The sequence below is a fragment of the Platalea leucorodia genome, assembly GCF_965183815.1.
Source record: "Platalea leucorodia genome assembly, chromosome: 13".
NCBI lineage: Eukaryota > Metazoa > Chordata > Aves > Pelecaniformes > Threskiornithidae > Platalea > Platalea leucorodia.
Window position 1 is genome coordinate 16,761,278 of NC_138835.1, and position 19,860 is coordinate 16,781,137.

At 64.1% G+C, this 19,860-nt stretch overlaps 1 protein-coding gene across 1 annotated transcript; it reads left to right on the forward strand.

The window, feature by feature from the left end:
* Nucleotides 1–1,222: 1,222 nt before the first annotated feature.
* Nucleotides 1,223–19,382, forward strand: DNMT3B (DNA methyltransferase 3 beta; the record flags this gene model as incomplete). Its single annotated transcript, XM_082325707.1, has 19 exons — nt 1,223–1,321; nt 5,180–5,324; nt 6,034–6,140; nt 7,372–7,524; nt 7,970–8,158; nt 9,747–9,905; nt 10,635–10,742; nt 11,800–11,941; nt 12,327–12,455; nt 12,929–12,973; nt 13,323–13,402; nt 13,703–13,815; nt 14,170–14,353; nt 14,606–14,690; nt 15,227–15,372; nt 15,529–15,619; nt 15,874–16,022; nt 16,670–16,755; nt 18,839–19,382. The coding sequence occupies 19 exons, from the start codon at nt 1,223–1,225 to the stop codon at nt 18,978–18,980; spliced, it is 2,352 nt and encodes a 783-aa protein (XP_082181833.1). The 3' UTR covers nt 18,981–19,382.
* Nucleotides 19,383–19,860: the final 478 nt, after the last annotated feature.

A 19,860-nucleotide genomic window follows, 5' to 3' on the forward strand; every position in this document is an offset into this window, starting at 1 on the left:
CCCCGGCGGGGCTCCCTCCCGGTCCCGCCGGTCCCGCCCGCCCCTCCGGCTCCCGTCGCAGCTTTCGGAGTTTCCCGCGGAGGCGCCGCGGCCGCGTATCCCGGGGGCGCGTCCCGGGGCTGTCACGGCGGGGCCGGGGGCGGGGGCGGGGGCGGGGACCCCCCGCGATGCCGGGACGGGCAGGGGAAGCGGGGCAGCGGCAGAGCCCGGGGGCCGCGGCGGGAGCGCGGCAAAGCCCCGGAGCCCTGGGTTCCCGTCGGTGAAACGGCAAGCGATGGCTCCGGGGCGGGGAGGGCTGGGGTTCCCCTGCCCGCGGCTCGGCGGGCCCCGGGCAGCGCCGCCCCCAGGCAGGGGGGCCCGGGGGGGGCTTCCGGGAGCCCGGGATGCGGCGGCCGCGCTGCCGGGGCTGAGCACCTTTGTTTTCGGTTCTTGGGGCAGGGATCTGTCAGCGCATCTGACTTTTTCTCTCTTCGCAGGAAAGCGGCTCCCGGCCGGCGCCTCGGGCGCGAAGTCTCCCCGGGGCTGGGGACGGAGGGGAGGGGGCGGCGGAGCCGGGGCGCCTCGGCTGCCGGGCAGCGGCCCAGCCGGCAGGTACCGGCCCGGGGGGGCCCGGGGGGCTCTGCCGGCATCCTCCTCCTCCCGAGCCCGGGGGGAAGCTCCGGGGGAGGGAGAGCATCGGAGAGAGAGCAATGAACTCCGGAGTGGCCCCAGCGTGGGGCACAGGTCCCGGGAGGCCGGGAGAGGGGAGCAGCGGGCGGGCACCCGGGGTCCCGGAGCTCTCGCTGGTGCTGCACCGACCTCCCTCGGGAGGGGGCCGGGGAGGGGGCCGGGGTGCTGCCCTGCGGCAGGACTGGCCTTTCCTGCCTCGGTCTCCAGCTTCCCAACGTCTAACGAAACGAGGGGGAACGAGCCCGGGTGTCCCAGCCCCCGGCTGCGGGAAGGGCCGGCGGCTTGAGCCCCGCTGGACGGGGCCCGGCGGGGGGAGATGGGCCCGGCGAGGTGTCATTGTCATCGCTCTGTGTCCTCTTGTGCAGGGCAAAGATGAGGCAGTAGCCGCTCCGGACGGGGACCGGCCACCGCCGAGCGAGAGCCGCCTGCGCGACGGCGGAGCCCCGCAGCCCCCGGCCCTGCCCGCCGGCGGCCCCGGCGCCTGCTCCCCGCCGGGCGGGGGGCTCGGGAGGGCCGGCGTGGCTCCCCGCGGCGGGACCCGAGCGAGATGAGCATGGTAAAGAGCCTAGAGCGGCTGGAGCAGCGGCTGGCCGTGATGGTGGCTGCCCAGGAGACTTCTCAGGCCTGGTCTGCACTGGGAGAGGAGGGGCCGGTTGGTTTTTTTGTTTCTTTTCTTTCCCCCGAGCTTTGCTGAACGGCAGCGGGCGAGGTGCTGGAGCCGGGGGTGGCCGCAGAGGGCTGCTGCGGTGCGGCGGGGGCCGGGGGCCGGGGAGCGGCGGGGGCCGGGGAGCGGCGGGGGCCGGGGCCGGGGCCGGGGCCGGGCAGAGGAAGGGGGCAGGGGAGGGGAGAGCGGGGCCTGCCCCTCTTAACGAGCGCATCTGCCAAAATGGGCTCCCTTTCTTGCTGAGCTGCCAGCCCAGCAACTCTTTTCTTCCCGGGATTAGGGGGAAATGCTCGGTTTGGGGAGAGTTAAGGGCCATTTGTGTGCGCGATGGCCCGGAGCCCTCGGCGGGAGCCGGGCCGGAGGGAGCGAGCCCCGGCCATTGGGGTCCTTTATTTCTTTTTGTTATTCAAACAGGGCTTGGGTGATGGCTGCCATCCCAGCCATCCCGTAAAGCGCTTCCCTCCAGCCTTTTGATATGCATGCCCCTGTCTGGAGGCAAAGTCCGGCTGTCTCCCCTGCAATCTCTCCACCTCCCGTGGAAACGCACCTGATAAGGGCCGCTCTGTTTTCTCAAGAAGGAAAACTGAAACCAGGCGAGCCGGGCTGGGGGAGCAGCCCCGGGCGGGCCCGGGGTCCGGGACGCCCGCAGGTGAGCGCGGCCGCTGCACCCTGCCCGAGCCCGGCCCGGGACCGCCAGCTCCTACCGCCCTCCGGTCTGCGGCCGCCCTGGCAAACCTTAAAGCAGCTGGTACTGCAGAACCGGGGCGGGATGCGGCCTCGGCGGGTGCGTTGCCTCGGCGGGGCATCGCCCCGGGCCCGGCCTGGTCGCCAGGCGCTGGCGGGGCTGTGGCTAGCGCCGGGCTCGGGAGCCCGCGGCAGCGGGGCTGGAACTCTGCGTGGTTTTGTTCCGTGGGTCCTCGCACCAAGCCGTGTGTTTGCAGCGCGTTAAGCAATGCAAACACTGCGGTGCTGTTTTTCTCCTCCTCCCGTGAGACAGAACATGTGAGGGGAGCGCTCTGTTTCTTATTATTTTCGTAATGCCCCGTGTGCACATGTTGGTGTGCGTTCCTGCGAGGGGAGGCGAGGACAAAGGGCCGAGCCTTCCTCCCGAGCAGGAGGTGGCGAGGCTCGCGCGGACGGCGGCTGCTGCGGGAGATCCTCGGCAGCCGACGGGCCTCGCCGGCGGGCACGGCCTCCGGCCTGCGCCTTCGTTGCTTGGTGCGAAAGGCAGCAGCAGCAGGAGAAGGGATGGGTACTGCGGTCCCACTGCCTTGGTGTAGGATTTTGGGAAAGCCAGGGTTTCGCTGGCTTTGCAGTTTGGGCCGTGGTGTGATGTTCCCTTTCCCGCTCGCGTGTCGGGATGGTGATGGGATGTCCTCGCGTGATCTCGGGTGCTGCGGTTAGAGAAGTGCACGGAGCGAGCGGTGGGATCCTGCGTGTGCACCGCTCGCTCCCGCACGCACGCTGCGGGCCCTGCAGCACCCGGGGAGCTGAAGTGCCCGTGCCACGCCGGTGCCTGCGGCCGGGCCGGCAGAGCCCTGGCGTGGGGGCCTCCAGCTCTGCCGGGGAGCACTTGCTTCCAAAGTGAACTCATTTTTCCCACTTTGTAATTGGAACAAAGATGAGGTCGGAGTTCCCTGAGCACCGGCAAAGCTGAGCTTGGCGCGGGGGTGCTCCGTGCCGGCGGCAGATCCCGCAGAGCAGCTGGCAGGGCTGCCCTTCCCGCGGGCGAGGTGAGGGACCTGTGTCCCCTCCCGGTGCAGGGCTGGCGGGGACACGCTGGCCCCGTCGCCTGCTGCGGGCTGGCCGTGCTGGGCGCTGGGCAGCCCCCGGCGCTGAGAAAGGAAAAGCCACGTGGAGGTGCAAGTTTGAACCTCCTCGGCTCAGGCTCCCGTCTGAGGCTCCCGAGCAGGCTCCTGACAAAGGACCGAACGCGAAGGTCCTCTGAAGGTCCCGGCTTTTTGAGGGTGCGGATGTTTTGCAGGGCTGGGAGGTGACCGTGCCTGCTCCTGCCCTCCCTGGATCTTAACAGCCTCACGCTGCCCCATCTCCCTGTCCCCAGCCTCTCCTCCGCGTCGCCCTCATGCTAAAAGAGCAGCGTATCCTCTCGCACCTCGCTGTATGGATTCCTGAGTGAGATCCCCTATTTTTTGTGAGGTTCACTATTTTTTGTGGCAGCTTCACTGCTGGCTGTGGCTGCTGCGGCTCTGCAGCATCGCAGGCTGGGGAGGGGGAACAGACCCTGGAGGAGCTGACCCGGCTGTGCTGCACCGGGATGTGTTGCTGCATCCGAGAGCATCCGGGGCCGGCGCGCGTGGGACCGGCGTGCGGGACCGGCCGCCGCAGCCGGGGGCAGCCCAGCGAGTCTGGGCAGCTCCCAGGAATTGTTCGCCGGGTCTGGGAGCAGATGTGCTGCAGCAGTGGGATTTCTGCACACAGCTGTAGGGCTTTACGCAGCTTTGGACTCCCTCTGGTGCCGTTCCTCTCCTTCTCACCCCTTTGCTGGGGAGCCGCGTCTGTGGGGGGAGGCAGGACGTGCACCCGGGGGCTCTGCCTGCGGAGGTGGGTGCCCGACACCTGTTTTTCTTTCTGTTTGGGTGTTACCAGGGTTTTAACGCTGCCCTCGGCATCCGAAACATCAAACCCCGACTGGTCTTTGTTTGCCAGAGGTGCTGACAGATGATCTCAAAGCAGAAATCTCAATTGTTAGGGAAGCAGTTGGAGGCGATGCTGAGCGAGAGCGCCGCGGAGGGGGTGGCGGGGCTGGAGCCCGGGGTCTCTGTGGGGCTGGGGGGTGTTGCTTTTGCTTCCTAACAGGGCTTTGGATGGGTAAAGCCTTGCTTGCTCCTTAGCTAGTTCTGCTGAGCTACGTGCTCTTGAAATGACTGTGCTGGCGAAGGGGCAAGTTGCAGCACAGATCCATAGCCCAGCAATGAGGCAGCGTTGTTAGCGTAGTCCTGGGTGCCTCTGGGAGAGCCTGGGAGCTTCCACTTCCAAAAACAGGATCCAGGGAGGGCACCCGAGGGAAGGCAGAGGCATCTGGGTGCAGGCGAGATGGGCCCTGCCTCTCCCCGGGGACGCCTGGCCGGGCTTTCTCTGCGCAGCGGCAGCTCCCGGGGCGGGGGACGCCGGCGCTCGCTGCCCCCGGCCCCTGGGGTGGTGGTGCTGAGCGCTGGAGCGCAGCCCCCTGCCCTGCCCCTGCGCCCTGGGGCGGGGGAGCTGAGGCGGGGGGCAGGAGGAGTGTTCTCTCTTAGGGGGAGTTGAACTCGCTGCAGGCGCCAGGACTTTGCCCCCCGTGGCGAGCTGGCTGCTGTGTCCTGCTGCTGCTGTAACAGCCCACCCTCTGCTGGGTGTGCTGGGTGCGCTGGGCGGCCGGAGCGCAGCGAGGCTGGTGCCCAGGGGATGGGATGTCCCCTGGTTTCTGCAAGGTGGTTGGGAAGTGCAGCTCCTCTCCGGACAGGGTCTGGAGCCGCGGCCGGGACTGCTCCGGCAGAGCCAGCCTGGGCTGGGCAGCACCGAGCCCGGGAGCGCTCCACGGCGTACGGATGGCGGGGCCGGGCCAGTGCAGCCCTGGAGAAAAGCCCCGGTGCTTCCCTAAGGACAAGAGGGTTGTGCCTGGGGCCTCTGTTCGCTGGAGCTGGGGGATCTTCAGGGCCACCACGTTTGTGGGGAGGTTTTGTCCAGGTGCCCGTTAGCTCCCGGTACCGCTCCGGATGCGTCTCCGGTCAGACCCCTCTGCTAAGGGCATGAGAAGTTGTGGCTGGCTTGAAGAGCTTGCGCTGGCTGCTTTGCCTTCCCTGGGACTTTCTGCATGGCTAAATTTCCTTTCCACTCTGGCTTCCACAGGCAACCATGAAAAAGGAGAAGAGCCACGGCCGGGATGAGGCGGACTGCAGGGCAGAGCTGATCCTCATCAACGGGGACTGCACCGAGCCTGCGAACGACCCGCCCGCCCTTCTTCTGGAGGCGAATGGGAAGCCCAGCGCTCCAGGTGAGTCTCGCCGTGCCTTCCCCGGGATGCACCATGCCCGGGATGCGCAGGGATGCGTGGGGCCAGGGATCTCCCAGCCGCCGCCCCAAGGGCTTGCCGGGGGCTGCAGCATCGTGGCCGTGGCCGGGGTCCCTCCGTGACTCCGCTGGGTTTCTGCTTTCCGGCGGCACGTCCAGGCCCTGGTGACAGAAGCGGTTGTGGGATGCTGGCTCTGCCCCTGGATGGTTGAACCCCCGGAGCGAGGGAGGCGGGGAGCCCCCACCCGCCGGAGGAGCGCCGCCGGCCCGAGGGGCTGCGTCACAGCTCCTGGCATGCTCCGGTCCTGGTCCCCAAATCCCCCTCTTGGGTTCACGGGGTCCTGCTTCAAATGAACGGGCGACAAGCCCTGAATAGCGGGTGTGTGGTTTCCTTGTGCCTCTGAGCTTTCAGGAGCAAAAAAGTACATAAGACGGTCCCCACACGTGCTTTTAGAGTCCCTCCCAGTTTGGGGGCAGGTGGGTGATCTGGGGCTGCCGGTGTCAGCAGTACCGCCATGGGGAGCCTCGGGGACACCGCTTGTCTTCTGCTCTCGGCCACATTTCTCCAAGATGAGGTTTCGGTCTCTTCACATCACGCCTCGCTGCTTGGAGCAGTCGCGGGCTGAGGCGTGTGGGGGCACGGCCAGGACGGCTCGCAGAGCCTGAGGCCGCTCTGCCTTCTCCCTGCGCAGATGCCGGGGGCCTGGGGCTGGCGTCCCTGAAGAACAACAAGAGGGTGAGCAAGGACCTCTCCAAGGAGGACCTGTCCTGGCCGCTCGCTCTCGCAGGGGCGCAGGAGGTGAGTGCTCACCCAGGCCTTGCTGCCCGGGGGCTTTGTGGGCTGCCTGCGGCGGGCAGCGGGTGCCTGGGACCCTCGCCTGCTCCCCTCCGGGCGGCTCTCGTGCTCGGTGCCAGGGGAACAGTCCAACAGCAGACGCAATATCCATTTACAAGCATAATATTTGTTTTCATTTTTAAATTCCTGATTTAGATTATGTCAGCAGCAGCAGGAGGGTGTGGTGTGTGATGCAGTGATGCCCACTACATGTTGCAGCAGTCTAATAACTATTATGCTGATATTTTCTTTAAAAAGTCTTGGCTGTATCGATGGCCCAAAGCATCTCGTGTCTCCCCCTCTCGGGGTGGCCTGCTTTCAGCTGCTGGGGGGCTGGATCCCAGTTTTGACCCCCCTTCTTTTGTTGACTAGGTTGACAAACCTCCAGGGTCTGGAAGCATTTTTGCCTTCTGGCTTTATTGTTTTGACTTTGAAATAAAACCCCAAGGTTGGAGATCTGCCTGTGACGAGGCAGCTTCCGAAAGAAAAAGCCATAAATCCAGCTGGGGTGAAAATTCTGCTTTCCCACTCTGTTGGGTTCGGGGGCTCTTCACTTGCAAAATCTCATTTCATTTTGAAACTCTGTTATGCCGGATGCCGGAAACGTGCCTGGGTTAGGCTGTTTGTAAACTGCGGCTGCTGAAACCGCAGGGGCAAGGCTGCCCTGGGTGCCTCTGCAGGGCCGGGCTGTGGGAGGGAGCGCGCCCGTGCCTGCCTGTGAGAGCGGGGTGCTGTGCCCGGGACGGCGGCTCCGCCGGGGCCCGCGGCTCTCCGGCAGCCGGTCCTCCGGGCTCCCGCTGCTCTCGGTCGCGCCGCCGAGGCTGTAGCTGCGAGGAGGGAGGGTATAGGAGGGCATGGCTGAGGATGCACATGACAGCTGGAAGCAAGAGTTGGTGTAAACAGCTGCTGGTGGGCCACTGCCCCCAGCGCAGGGTGCTGGGGGCTGCAGCAGTGGGTGCTCCCGAGCACGGCTGTGCAGCCCAGCAGAGATGCTGCAAAGTCCATGGTCGCGAGGGGCTCAGCCCGCGGTGGCTCCCGCAGCCATCTGTGCTCCTCTTGCCGTCCCCGTCCCCCATCCCCAGGGCTCCGGTGCCGCTGGTGCCCAGCCCCGAGGAGCGCGGGCTGTCCCTGTCCCCGCATGCCGCTGGTGTGGGGAAGGCGTCCGTGCCACGGCACCTCTCTGTTCTGGTTGCAGGTGCGGCCCCGGGGCAGCGCCGGCTGGGAGAGCAGCCTCAGGCAGAAGCCCCCCGTCCGCCTCATCTTCCAGGCCGGGCAGACCCGGCACGAGATGAAGATCAAGGAACCGAACAGCGTGGAGACTCTCAGGGACCTGCCAACTCCCCTGCGGGTGAGGGTCTGCGCAGGGCCAGGGCTCCCCTGGGGCTTCCCTGGGGCTCCGGAGACCCGCGCTTCTGTGCCCTGGCCAAGTGGCTTCAGACATGTTACGGCCTCTCCGTGCCTCAGTTTCCCCTGTGAAGTGGGGGGGTGCATGCTGTTGCTTACCCCTGCTATGAACTGGGGACTTTGAACACCCTGGGGTGAACTGGGGAGAGCAAAAGGGAAGAGAGCAAGTGGTGCACCATTTTCTATGTCTTGCAAGTAAAAGCAGAGCAGTTCTCCCTCAGATGCCCCCTCTCCTCCATTCCTGGCTGCGGCGGTGCCCCTGCTCCCTGGCTCCCCCTCTCCGATCCCCGGCCGAGGGGCTGGGGGTGACGTGGGGCAGGTCTCTGCTCTCCCCTGCCCCTCTCCCCACCTTCCTGCCGCGCTCACGCTCCGCTCCCTCCGCTGCACAGAGCTCCAAGCGGCGCCTGGCCGCGTCCATCCCCGTGACCATCGACCTGACGGAGGAGGACTCGCGGGACTCGTCCCGGAGCAGCAGCACGCTCTCCGGCAGCAGCTCCCAGGAGGGCCAGAACGGCTCCGCTGAGCTGGGGGCTGAGGAGCCGGAGAGCAGAGACGCAGGGATGGCGCTGGAGTACCAGGTATGGAGGGGCCAGACTGTGCTCCTGCGCGGAGATCCTGCGCCTGGGACGTGCGGGGCGAGGACAAACCTTCCTGGCTTATCCCAAGCCTGCAGGCGAGGGGACCCTCTGGAAACCTCACTGCTGTTTCTCCTGCCTGCCCTTCCCTGCGTGTCCAGGGCGCGATGGTGCCGGGCTGTCCCCATCCGTGGGGCAGCGGCAGGGCAGCGGGGTCGGTGCTGTTCCGGGGGCGCCTTGCTGCAGACGGGCAGCGTGCGGGGACCAGCCCCACCGAGCCCCTGCCCGCGCCGCACGTGGGGCTGCAAAGCCTCCGAGGGCCCCGAGAGACGCGTGCGCAGCACACGGCGGGCTGGCGGCCGTGCCCTGCCCCACCGAGACAGGCAGTTGCGTGTGCAGAAAATGTTTGTGTCGGGGGATGCTGGAGAGGAATGAAGCTGCTGGAGCTGCAGCGGAGCGTGATTCAGTGCCTGCGGGCGTCAGGGCAGGGCCTGAGACTTGCAGGAATTGGGCAATTGCATCTTGCTGCATAATTAGGTGCCTAATTGCAGAACAAAGCTGGGAAGGAAGCCTCTGCAGGCGGAGGTGACTCTGCTCCTGCGTGAGGTGCCTCCCTGGGCACAGCACCGTGCCAGCGTGGCCCCCGTCAGCCTGCCTCTTGGAGGCCCTTGGCATGGTCGCGCCAAAATTCCCAGCTCTTCTTTTTCTCCCCTCTGTTTTCGCTCTGCTCTGTTCCCTGCTCTCCCCTGTGGGAACAAGAGGAGGGTGGGTGCCCTCTCCCTGGGGTGCAGCCAGACGAGCTGAGCTGTGAGCCCCGTGAAGGGGCTTCCCTGTGCCAAGGAGCAGCTTCATCGGCTCGGGGAGCCCAGGGAGCAGCCTCGGTGCAAAGTGCTCCCTGCGGCGGGCAGGACAAGTAGCATCCCCTGCCGTGCTTCCCGCATCCCTCGGCCTGGGCCGTGCCTCGTGGCTCGGCAGCAGCGTGCAGTGAGCCAGGTTCTCCCAGATAAACGTGACTGCGGTGGGTGAGGGGATCGGGGGAGTCCGTCTGCGCTCCCCGGAGCTGCTGCCTACCTGCCTTGCCCATCCCCATCACCGGGGCTGCTGCAAGCCCTTCTGTGACAGCCGGCGCTTCCTAGCTGCTGGTTTGTGTGAGGGCAGGAAAAGGCTTCCCGGTGTCTGCAGAGACCCCGGGAGGGCGGGCAGGAGTGGGCATGCACGGGGCGCCGGTGCCAGCAGGGCTGTGCAGGACGGAGCACGCACCGCGCGGCGCGTGCCAGGCGCCCGGCTTGGCCTGGGGCTGGCAACGCGCAGACCTTCCCACCGAGCTCCTGCCTGGTGCGGGGCTGGCAGCCAGCGCTGCCGGGGATGTGCTCTGCCAGTTTGTTGAGGGAGGAGGGTGCAGCTTTTGTAGGTCATTGTGCAGAGGCCCACACATGTGGCTTCGCTCCGGTGAGTGCCACGCGTGGTGAGCAGCTCTGCAGGGTGCTCCGTGGCCGCTCCCCCGCGCTCCAGGGCTCTCCTGCGGGGCTGCTGGGATAAAATGGGGAGTTTGTGCTTTTGGCTGATCTGTGCTGTCCTCTTTTGCTTTCAGGATGGGAAGGAGTTTGGAATTGGGGAGCTCGTCTGGGGGAAGATCAAAGGTTTCTCCTGGTGGCCTGCGATCGTCGTCTCCTACAGAGCCACGGCCAAGCGCCAGGCTGTCTCGGGCATGCGGTGGGTGCAGTGGTTCGGAGACGGGAAGTTCTCGGAGGTGAGCCTGCTGCCTGCCCCTGCCTGTGCCCGGCTTTGCCCACGCTGGAATCCCCTCCCCTGCACATTTCTGCCGGCTCTCCCATTCCTGGGCTGCCTCTGGGATATGTGCGTGCCCAGCGGCAGCCTCCTCGGGCCCGGACCCCGGTGTTCAGCGCAGTCAGGCTCTGGCGTGCTCTCGTGGCTCCAGTGTCTGTAACTAATGACTGGCCACCGTAGGCTGGTGACAGGATCCAGCAACGGGGACATCTGCCTGGCCCCTTCGCAGGGTTTTGTCCGAACCCTGGTCTCTAGGGCTGCCCCCGTCGCTCCCTGCCTGGTGGGGGATGCCCTCCCGGAGCCCTGGGCTGCAGGCAGCAGGGAGGGAAGCGCTGTGCCGGCTGCCTGTGCCGCGCCGGCTGTGCCGGCAGAGGCGCGGTGCCAGCAGAGGGTGCAAAACACTCATCCTAGTCGTGAGTGCGATGCTGCCGCCTCTGCCGTCCTCCCTCTGCCGCTTGTCGCCCTCTGCAAAGCTGAGGCTGGGCTTCCTCGCGCGGCTGCACGGTCCAGACAAAGCCCCGGCAGCGCGGCACGGCCGCGGCCCAGCGCCCTCAGCTGCGGCGTGGGAGCCGTGCTGGGAACCGCTGTGCCGCAGGGCCGGGTCTGCGGCGCGGGGGCACGGTGCGTGGGGCACGCGGCCGAAGCGAGGCGTGCCCGTGCCTGCTGGTAAGCTTTTGTTGCTCTCCCCCAGGTTTCTGCAGATAAGCTGGTGGGACTGATGGCCTTTAGGCAGCATTTCAATTCTTCCACGTTTAATAAGCTGGTCTCCTACCGACGAGCCATATACCATGCCCTGGAGGTAACCGCGGAGCAGGGCTGGGTGGGATGGATGAGGTGCCAAGGGGAGCGGCCGGGCTCTGGGGGGCAGTGGGATGCAGGGAGAGACGGGCTGTGCCCGGGGCGGCTGCCGCAGCTGAGCCAGCGAAGGAAACGCTTCTCTGGGGCAGGAAGAGATGTCCCAGCCGGGAAGCTGGGCCTCTGCTCAGCCCAGGCGCCTGCGGAGCGCGGGCAGTGGGTGGGGAGGTGGTTGGGGCCGGGGCTTCCCGGCTCTGCCCCTGCACATTGCTCTGCTTGGCATCTGGGGGTGGTTCTGGATAACGCCTGTGAGTCACCTTGAGAGCGATCAGCGAGGGAGCTCCTGCCGCGCTCCAGAATGAATCATTTCCCCCATCTGCTGGGGCGATGCGGACAGATGTCTGTAGGAAAACCCTCCTTTCTCTGCTGGGACTATTTCCAAGTGCAGCCATGGGGCCAAACTCTGCTTATCCCGGGGGCTTCAGGAGTAACTGCTGCTGCTCCAGAAACCCCCGGGGCCAGGCTCCCTCCGGGGGCTCTGATGCGCGGCAGCATCGCGGTTGCGAGGCAGCGTCACGCTGGCAGGAGGCGTCCCGGGCTGGTGCTGGATGCCCTTTGCGGTCGGGGCTGGCACTGAGCACCCCGTGGGTCTGATCCCCGTCCAGGGGGTGCGTCGTGCTCCGGGTTACGGTGCTGCAAACCCCCAGGCACCTCTTCTGCCTCTTCCTTGCTTCCTGCTGCTTGCTGGGGAGCAGAGTCTGGGCGAGAGCTGGGGCTGGGCTGTCCCGGCTCGCAGCTCGACTGGGGCTGGTGGAGGACAGACGGGCTCATCGCAGGGAGGGGAGGCACGGGAGCGCGGCCGAGGGCACACCCAGTGTGGGAATCCAGCAGCTGCCGCTGTGCCGGGGACGCCGAGCCCTGCGCACGTGTGTGCGTGGCGGGGAGGGGGCCTGGGACCGCAGCCCCGGCAGGCATGTGGGCCATGCACGCTGCAGCCTGGCTGCTCCCTGGCTGGGGCTGGCCCCGGTCACCCTGGCCCACGCCGTCCCTCCTCTCGGCAGGTTGCCCGGAGCCGGTCAGGGAAGACGTTTGCAGCCGCCCCCGGGGAGTCCCTGGAGGAGCAGCTGAAGCCCATGATCGACTGGGCGCTCACCGGCTTCAAACCCTTGGGCCTCAAGGGGCTGCGACCGCCCAAAGCCTCAGGTGAGGTGGTGGCGTGAGCCATGGGGCTGGCGTGGGCAGCAGCCACAGCTGCCCAGCACTGCGGTCGGCCCCAGCTGAGCCTGCTCGCCCTCTGCCGCGGCCGTGCCGGCCAGTCTCGAGGTGGCCCTGGGGCTCCTTGCTCCTCACTGGGGTCCCCCACGGCAGCATTGCAAAAAGCTGGAGTAAAGCACCCTCAAAACCCTTGCTCCTGGAAGTCGGCGACCTGGCTGAGCCTCGAGCCACGCGTGGGGAGCCCGGGCGGTCGGGGGGGCTCCGCTTCTGGCTGGGTGGGACCTGGCAGGGCTCGGCAGGAGATGTCCCCCGGTGCCCTGGGGAGCTCCTGGGGCCGGAGGTTTGTCCCCAGGGAGCCGCCTTTCCCTTGCAGAGAACGGGGCCCTGAGGAACGGGACAGAGGAGGTGCTGTCCCTCGAGCAGTGTCCCCCCACCAAGAGGCTGAAGACCAACCCCTGCAACAACAGCAAGGAGCAGCGAGTGGAAGAGGACCAGACCCGAGGTAACCGGCAGCGAGAGCTGGGGAGCGCCATGGCCGGGGCTGCGCATCCTGAAAAGCACCGGGAAGCCTCTCTAGGAAAGGGCTCGGCTCTTCCCGGGGGCCGTGAGCTTGGTTTCCGAACGCAAAAGCTTTTGTGGTCTCCTGTTGCTCGCTTGTGCCTGACAAGACACCAGCAAACCCACGTGCAAAACATGGCACCACAAGCTGGGCTCCTTTAATCGCTCAGCTTGGAAATGGTCTGTGTGTTGCCACTTTGAGCTCTAGCTCTAATACCTCCAGCAGTGAAAGGACAGCGAGGTTTGCACCAAAATTTCTAATGTGCCCATGCCTTGCTGTCTCTGTGCAATGCTCAGCAAAGCTGTAGCGGTTTCAATGCAAGAAGCGAGGCATCTTTAAGTAGAGCGCATTTAAAGTGTGTTACACAAGGAATGATAAATCTCTTTTTTTTTTTTTTTTTTTTTTAATATATGAAGAGCAAATGGTTTCCGAAGTTACGAACAACAGTGGGAGTCTCGAAGGTAATCGGTCGCCCTGTCTCTCTTGGGGAAAGGTGTGGGGCTGATGCAGGTGCTTGCTGGCAGCGCTAGGCAAAGATCGCGGGTCCCTTTTTAACCGCAGCGTGTAGCAAGGGGGCAAGCGCTGCGATTGCCGGCTGCTGGGCCTCCCTTTGCGCGGAGGGGAGCAGGGCGCTGCGCAGACCCTCCCGCAGGGCCTGCTCCCGGCGGAGCTGCAGCGGCAGCTGGACCCGCGCGCGGGGATCGGACCAGAGGCTCCAGCCTCTGCAGCCCGCGGTGGGGCGGAGGCGGGGGGTCTGCGCGCCCGCGGGGGGCTCCCTGCCCCGGCTGAGCGGAGCGCTCTGTCACACAGACAGCTGTTTGTCCTGCGGGAGGAGAAACCCGGCCACCTTCCACCCGCTGTTCGAGGGGGGCCTCTGCCAGACCTGCAGGGTAAGTGCTGCCGTGCCGGGGCTGAGCGGGAGCCTGGGGCCGGAGGATGGGGTGCAGAGTCCAGCCCCGCTGCAGCCAGCGCTGTTGGGACAGGAGGGGTGATGCTGCCAGATCCTGGCCGTGCTGGGTCCACCGCGGGGCTGCCCCTCGGCATGTTCTCTCCACTTGAAGCACCGAGGATGTGCATCTCTGAGCTCTCAGCGTGCACCAGGGACGGAGCAAAGCTGCGTTCTCTGGTCACGCTCTGAGCACGGATCCTGATCCTCTGTCCTCCTCTCCTCCCGGCTGTCCTTTCGCTAGGATAGATTCCTGGAGCTCTTCTACATGTACGACGAAGACGGCTACCAGTCCTACTGCACCGTCTGCTGCGAAGGCAAGGAGCTGCTGCTCTGCAGCAACGCCAGCTGCTGCAGGTGGGCCCCGTCTCTGCACGTCCAGCTGGGCTCCCAGCAGAGCTGGGAAGCGGGGTTGCGCGTGAGCCTGGGCAGGGCGCTGAGCTGGCGCCCAGCTGGCTGCCGCACAGCCCGCCCGTCCCCGCTGAGCCACCCTGCACCTGAATAAGCCCTGGGGAGGATTGCAGGAGCTTTACCCGCGCCCGGGTCACCACCTTGTGTTAGCAGCCTTAAAAACCAGGATACTACATGGAAGAACATCCTACAAAATGGGGTGGGGGCTCTGGTGCATGGCAGGGGAGACTCCAGGAGAGGCTGGGGTGGCCCCGGGGGGTTTCTGGAGGTGACGGTCATGAGGTGTTGTGGTTTGGGCAGGTGCTTCTGTGTGGAGTGTCTGGAGGTGCTGGTGGGGCGAGGGACGTCGGCCAAGGCGAAAGAGCAGGAGCCCTGGAACTGCTACATGTGCCAGCCCCAGAGGAGCTACGGGGTGCTGCAGCGCCGGCAGGACTGGAACACCCGCCTGCAGGACTTCTTCACCAGCGACAAGGGACAGGAATACGTAAGGGCTGCGGGCAGGCAGCGGGCGCTGGGCTTTGGGGGAGAGGGCTGCAGAGGGCAGGGCGAACAGCTCAAAATTCCTCCTCCCTCTGCCTTGGTCTCGCTCATCCGCCCTCTCCCAGGGCGCTGGGCTCTTGGCCCCACAGATGCTCCCCTGAAGGTGGAGGCGATGCCTGTAGAGCCAAGGTTTGGCCTCGTAGAGCATCGCAGCGCTGCCCAGAGCTGGGGCTTCAGTGCTGTCCTTCCATTGCAGGCTGCGCCCAAAGTCTACCCAACGGTGCCACCAGCGAAGAGGAGACCTATTCGAGTGCTCTCTTTATTTGATGGCATAGCAACGGGTGAGGCGCTGAAGAGCACCGTCCCGGCGGCTTGCAGCACTGGGTGTCGGGGTGAATAGTTTCATGGCCTCAGACCTGTCTCTGAAAGCTTGGTGGGGAGCAGGGAATGAGGGGCAGGGGGATCCCCATCAGAAGGGTGTGAGGGTGCTTCCTGCTGGACAGGGCTGCGGAGGAGGTGGGCATGGAGGGAGGGCACGGGAATTTTGCCTGCAGAGGCTCCTGCTGCGGCGAGTGCCGTCTCGGGTGCTGGTTTCACTGAGAAGCAAGAGCTGGGGGAGTGCTGGTAGCCTGGCCTCTGGTGGAGATGTGCCTGAGGGCAACTGGTTTGACTCGGTTCACTCAGCTCTGGAGTTGTGCTTTCTGGGAGCAAACCTGCCTGGAGGAACGGGTCAAAGAATGGTTTGCTCGTCCAGAAGTCCTGTGAGACTGCACCCACCTAGGACATGCAAGAGTGGCCACGTCGAGCTTCTGTGCTGACGAAGGAGACTGGGAGACTAAAGAGAGCAGTGCAACCTCAGACCTCTGTCCCTTGGCAGGGTACCTGGTGCTGAAGGACTTGGGCATCCAAGTGGAGAAGTACATCGCCTCGGAGATCTGTGAAGACCCCATCGCTGTGGGCACCATGCGGCATGAGGGCAACATCACCTACGTGCACGACGTCAGGAACATAACCAAGAGAAACGTGAGCGCTGCTGCTGCGGGGGGGCTGGGGAACGCAGCACCGCGGCTGCGTGGGTCTCACCCCGCCAGTCCCGGGACGGGCTTGCCCCCTGCGCTGCCGGGGAGGGGACACTTGCTTATGTGGCGTCTCCTAACTGGGTCTGTCCATTCGCTCTAGATTGAGGAGTGGGGTCCCTTTGACCTGGTGATCGGTGGAAGCCCCTGTAACGACCTCTCCCTTGTCAATCCGGCCAGGAAGGGGCTGTACGGTAAGGCTGCGTTACCTCTGCAGGGCTGGCTGCCCCCGGGGGGCTCCTGCGGCGCGGAGCCGCCTGAAAGCCCAGGGAGGCGGTTCAGCCCCGTCTGCGTTGGTGGCGGCTCCCCTCTGAGCTGCTAACGGCGGGGTGGCACCGGCAGAGCCCAGGCTGTCTCCATGCCAGTCGCGGTGGGGAGGGCAGCCAGGCCCCCGTGCCCCCGTGCCGCGGCTGGTCCCAACCCGCCACTCCGGCTTTCTCCCTTGTAGAAGGAACCGGGAGGCTGTTCTTCGAATTCTACCACCTGCTCAACTACGCCCGTCCCAAGGCGGGAGAGGAGCGCCCCTTCTTCTGGATGTTCGAGAACGTGGTGGCCATGAGGGTCAACGACAAGAGAGACATTTCTCGGTTTCTGGAGGTAGGGATTGCCGCCAGCTGTGGGAAAGGCGGCGGAGCCGGAGACGCTTGCTGGGCTGTGCAAGCTGTGCTGAGGCTGTGAGGGTTTGGCTGTGGTTTTGTATGGCCCTGACACTGGAAAACCCCCTGCCTGATGCATGCACCGGGAACCAACTTTTTAGCCTTGGCTCTGGATCCCTGCTGGCTTTCAGCAGGTCAACCCCCAGCGCTAGTTCTCTGGGGGCAGGTTTTTGCCAGCCTTGCTGAAAGCATCTGTTCAGAGCAATGCCTCTTATTTCTAGGGAGAGGGAGGTCAGGGACTGGAAGGGGTTTTCAGCTCTGTGGTAGCCAAGACGGGCCATGGGTCAGCAGGAACCCGTGTGTGTAAAAGCCCCATCGGAGGCTGACGGTCCTGATCCTGGCCCAGAGAAATCGGCACTGAAGCGTGCTGTGATTTTCACTAGCTGCTGGCCATAGCTATGGCATGGGAGCCCACGTGGCTGACCGGACCGTGCTCTGGTGTGAAACAAGGGTTCCTTGGGGCTACAGCCTTAGGAGGGTTTGCTGAAGACTTTTACATCCCTGCAGTGCAGTGGAGAAGGGCTCCGGTGCAGGAGAGGGCTGAGCCCGCACCTCTGACCTTTATTTTTCCCCTCTCGTGGCCTGCAGTGTAACCCGGTTATGATTGATGCTATCAAGATATCAGCTGCCCACCGAGCACGCTATTTCTGGGGCAACCTTCCGGGGATGAACAGGTAATCGCTCGCTGTAGTTTCGAACGTCTCGCTGTAGTTTTGTTCTGTTTCGTGGTGCCTGTGCGGTCGTTCTTTCCTCCTTGGCCCTAAGCCCAGCTCCCGGGAGCTGAAGAGCTGCAGCTCCCGTCCGGCGCAGTTGCCCTGCGGCGATGTGCACATGACGCCGCGCTCATTAACGAGCGCCGATGAGACTGGGAAACGCGTAGCAGCGTCCTCTGCCCCCGGCCCTGAAGCCTGTGGAGGGAGAAGGGAGGGGGCTTGCGCAGGACGCTGCGTGGCGTCTAGCTTGGGGATGCACACGTGCCCCAGCCCTTGTGTAAGAGCCAGGCTGACGGGGGGGTGCTGTGTAGCAGCCCCGTGCCCCGGTCGGTGCCGTGCAGGGGTTTGCCGGAGATGAACCCGAGCAGCCGCCTTGGCCGGGGCTGCTCAGCCCGGCGCAGCGGCGCGGGGAAGCTCGCACTGCGGCCGGCGGCTGCTGCGGCAAAGCGTGGCTGCACTCCTCCAGGCTTCGCTCACACCTCGCAGCACCCCACGTTCATGGCAAAACACAACAGAAGGACTTGGAGTAGAGTAAAATCCAATTACTAGCAGTCCTGCACACCAAATACTTCTAGCAACAAAAACTGGAGTTTTCACGCAGCCAAAACCTCAGCCAGTAAGCGCAGACTGGTTGTAAATATTTTTGCTTCTTTATATTTAAATTGCCAATATTCATTGGAGTTAAACCTAACTAAAGCTGAGCTAGAGGCAGGTAGGTATTTGAAAGTGAATTAGCAATTACGGAGCCTGTGTCCTCTCATGCCATTCAAGTGGCACTCCAACTTTCCTCTGGTTGTGCGGTGACTCAGCGCTATCTCCGTGAAACAGCCCGGAGCGATGCTTGCAGAGGTGCCTTGCTGAGCAGAGGCAGGCAGGACGGCACCGGCACCCGGCCCCTCCGAAAGCGCTGCCGAGGGCGCTGGGGAGAGTGGGTGGCACTGCGCAGCCCCGGGACGGCAGCGTTTCTGCTCCCTCCGACAGCTGCGCTCCGGTACTTGGCACCTCTGCTCCAGCCTTTGGGGCAGGCAGTCTGCGGAGGGGACGGGTATTGCGGTAGGAAAGCTGTGGTGGCTGTAGGAGAGGCCATCGGTGGGATGAACACGTCACTATATACTTCAGGCACGCTTGCTGTGCTTCACCTGACGGGCTACGCGTCAGGGCACTTTGGTAAGACCGTACGGTGTTCTGGCTATGAGAAATTGGCTCTTAATTTCAGTACGACTCAAAAAACCTGAGGTGACATTGACTGCCCAGGGCTGCTGCTGTCCTGCCACCTTACCGACATCTCTTGTCCATCTTTCGGCTCACCCAGGGGCACCAGCGTTTCAGTGCAGCGAACACCAGTGCAACTTAGCGGCCTGGTGGACGCCAGAGCTGTAATAGAAAATTTTAGCATCGCTGGTGGTTAATTTTGCCTGCCCTCAGTGTCTGTAAATGCGTTGGTGCTGTGAGCCCCGGAGCCAGGGCAGCTCACCGTTGGCAAGGCGCGTGCACACGCTTGCCCACGTACAGAGGTCCGCAGGCCAGCAGGTGCAGCGCGGGGCTCCTTCGTTCCTGCCTTGACTCCGCTGCTTGGGTCGCATCCCGAGTCTCCAGCTGGCTCTGGGCACTTGGCCCCTGTCCGCACGCGGGTCAGGTCGTACGGGGCAGATAAGGTTGCGCAGATTGGTGTGGGACGATTTCTCGGGCGGCCTGTGTCCGCAGGAGCGGGGCGGTGGGAGACGTGGGCTCTCCTGCCGTTGCCTGCTGCTGCCCTGGGACAAGTGCCGCTGGCTCTGGGCAGAGCAGGAGCAACCGCGTCGCCTTTGCCGAATGCTCTCGAGGCTTCAGGTGGAAAGCGATGCGTGTTCGCTGCTGCTCTGGGCAAGAAAATCTGAGAGCTGGCGGGGAGCGCTGGCTGTTAGCAGTGAGAATCTGCCGAGCGAGACTGAAATGGGCTGGGGCTCAAGGGAGCTGCGGGCTGGACGCGGGGACAGGGCAGAGGGCGCCGGGGGAGCGGGGCCGCCGCCAAGCCTCACCCCCCTCTTCTGCCTCTGCTCCGCAGGATCTTCGGCTTCCCCCTCCACTACACGGACGTCTCCAACATCGGCCGCGGCGCTCGCCAGAAGCTGCTGGGGAGATCGTGGAGCGTCCCCGTCATCCAGCACCTCTTTTCCCCGCTCAAGGATTACTTCGCCTGCGAATAGCCAGCCGAGCGTCCCTCGTCTCTCTGGTAAAGATGCACAGCTCCGCCGCCGTGGCGGGAGAGGGACGGGCACAGCCGCCGGACTCTGCCACGGCACCGTCCCTCCCCGGCCACGTGCTGCGGGAAGGCAGCCTGGCCCCGCAGGGAGAGCTGAGGAAATGTCTTTAACCAAAGAACCTGGCAGGGTAACTTTTCTTTAAAGGGACTAACGGCAGTGATACATAGAAAATGATGGACAAAAGAGCTTTAATTACCCAGTGCAGGAAGCTCTATGCATAACTGATGAAATGAGAAGTCTCCTCCAGAGCATTAAATATTCCGTTTTAGCCTACAGCTGGAAAGTCACAACTTGCTGAGCAGTAAGTGTGGAGGCAGCTGCTGGGGTGCTGCAGACAAACTTGAACTAGGGCGAATTATTGCTTTTCCTAAACAAACAAAACCTCTTGAAGCAACTGCCAAAAATCCCCAAACCGTAGCAGCAGGTGTAAGGGACCCTGGTCAGGTTACATACACTGAACATGCAGGATAAAGAAACCAAATCTTCTTTATTTTTAAGACTTTTTTGATAAACTTTAATTTTGTTGTTTAATGTCTATTGCTGCTTTAAGGCATTACATAAGAATGTGGAGATTCCTAGACCTGAATGTAGCTGAAACTGAACTGTGAGGTGATAGAATTACTTTTCTAGCTAGAACTAAAGAAATATTGTTTTATACGTTTGGCTGTAGTTTACAAATATTCACTACTTCCTTTTTAAAGCATCTAAAACTTTTCCTTACATTTTAAAATCCTGCTGAGTGGTTTGAAAGCTTACACAGTAATCGGAGCACCGAGGATTTGGGCTCCGGTGTCCATAAAGGAAAACGTCCTCGGAGCTTTCA